The sequence below is a fragment of the Phaethon lepturus genome, unplaced genomic scaffold (assembly GCF_000687285.1).
Source record: "Phaethon lepturus isolate BGI_N335 unplaced genomic scaffold, ASM68728v1 scaffold25027, whole genome shotgun sequence".
NCBI lineage: Eukaryota > Metazoa > Chordata > Aves > Phaethontiformes > Phaethontidae > Phaethon > Phaethon lepturus.
Window position 1 is genome coordinate 1 of NW_010551520.1, and position 2,026 is coordinate 2,026.

Here is a 2,026-nt window from a genome sequence, read left to right on the forward strand (position 1 = left end):
TCCCCCCCGTTCCGCCCCTCCCCCCAGGTGTACTACGCCAAAAAGAAGCGCCGGGCGCAGCAGGGCCCCCCCGAGGACGCCGGCACCAAGAAGGAGCGACGCCTCTGCAACGAGGGCTACGACGACGACAACCACGACTACATCGTGCGCAGCGGCGAGCGCTGGCTGGACCGCTACGAGATCGACTCCCTCATCGGCAAGGGCTCCTTCGGCCAGGTGGGGGGCTCGGGGGGGTCCCTCGGGGTCCCCACACTGTCACCGGGGTGTCCCCACTGCACCCCCAGTCCTCCATCTCCCTCCAGGTTCATCCCTGGGGTCCCACCTGCCATCCCTGGGGTCCTCACAGCATTTCTGGGGTCCCCCCTGCCACTTCTGGGGTCACCCAGGTCCCTTCTGCGTCCCCACTGTGTCACCGGGGTGTCCCTGCTGTACCCCCAGTTCTCCATCTCCCTCCGGGTTCATTCCTGGGGTCCCCACAGCATTCCTGGGGTCCCCCAGATCATCTCTGCGTCCCCGCCCTGTCACTGGGGTGTCCCTGCTGCACCCCCAGTTCTCCATCTCCCTCCGGGTTCATTCCTGGGGTCCCCACAGCATTCCTGGGGTCCCCCAGATCATCTCTGCGTCCCCGCCCTGTCACTGGGGTGTCCCTGCTGCACCCCCAGTTCTCCATCTCCCTCCGGGTTCATTCCTGGGGTCCCCACAGCATTCCTGGGGTCCCCCAGATCATCTCTGCGTCCCCGCCCTGTCACTGGGGTGTCCCTGCTGCACCCCCAGTTCTCCATCTCCCTCCGGGTTCATTCCTGGGGTCCCCACAGCATTCCTGGGGTCCCCCAGATCATCTCTGCGTCCCCGCCCTGTCACTGGGGTGTCCCTGCTGCACCCCCAGTTCTCCATCTCCCTCCGGGTTCATTCCTGGGGTCCCCACAGCATTCCTGGGGTCCCCCAGATCATCTCTGCGTCCCCGCCCTGTCACTGGGGTGTCCCTGCTGCACCCCCAGTTCTCCATCTCCCTCCGGGTTCATTCCTGGGGTCCCCACAGCATTCCTGGGGTCCCCCAGATCATCTCTGCGTCCCCACCCTGTCACTGGGGTGTCCCTGCTGCACCCCCAGTTCTCCATCTCCCTCCAGGTTCATCCCTGGGGTCCCCACAGCATTTTTGGGGTCCCCCAGGTCACCTCGGGGTCCCTACGCTGTCACCAGGGTGTCCCCGCTGCACCCGCAGTGCTGCATCTCTTTCCAGATTCATCCCTGGGGTCCCCCCTGCCACTCCTGGGGTCCCCCCACTGTCACCAGGGTGTCCACACTGCACCCCCATGCTCCATCTCTCTCCAGGTTCTTTCTTGGGGTCTCCTTGCCATTTGTGGGGTACCCCCAGCATCCTGGGGTCCCCTCAAACATTCCTGGGGTCCCCAGAACATCCGTGGGGCTCCCCCAACAGTCCTGGAGTCCCCTCAGGGTCTCCCAACTGTCACCAGGGTGTCCCCACTGCACCCCCATTCTCCATCTCCCTTCAGGTTCCTCCTTGGGGTCCCCACAGCATCTTGGGGTCTCCTCGCCATTCATAGGGTCCCCCCAGCATCTTGGGGTTCCCCCCCAACAGTCCTGGGGTCCTCAGAGCATCTGTGGGGTTCCCCCAACAGTCCTGGGGTCCCATGGGGTCCCTTCAGGGCCCCCCCCCCCTCCGCTGTCACCATCGTGTCCCCGCTGCACTCTCGTTCTCCATCTCCCGCCACCTTCATCCCTGGGGTCCCTGCAGCATCTTTGGGTTCCCGCCACCATCTCGGGGTCCCCCCTGCCACCCTGCCAGCGCCCCCCGACACCCACGCCTGTCCCTGCCCCCCCAGGTGGTGAAGGCCTACGACCACCAGGCGCAGGAGTGGGTGGCCATCAAGATCATCAAGAACAAGAAGGCGTTCCTCAACCAGGCGCAGATCGAGCTGCGCCTCCTCCAGCTGATGAACCAGCACCACACCGAGATGAAGTACTACATCGGTCAGTGGGGCAGGGGGAGGCGCTTGGGGGGCTC

At 65.4% G+C, this 2,026-nt stretch overlaps 1 protein-coding gene across 1 annotated transcript in view; it reads left to right on the forward strand.

Annotated features, from left to right (window-relative positions):
• Window positions 1-24: 24 nt before the first annotated feature.
• The window catches only part of LOC104623769 (dual specificity tyrosine-phosphorylation-regulated kinase 1B-like), a gene marked incomplete at both ends in the record, with an annotated part of 3,426 nt that continues 1,424 nt past the window's right edge, over window positions 25-2,026 (forward strand). The window contains 2 exons of the mRNA XM_010290951.1: window positions 25-216; window positions 1,845-1,992. Coding sequence (XP_010289253.1) covers window positions 25-216; window positions 1,845-1,992 — 340 coding nt within the window. The remainder of the gene's footprint in view (window positions 217-1,844; window positions 1,993-2,026) is intronic.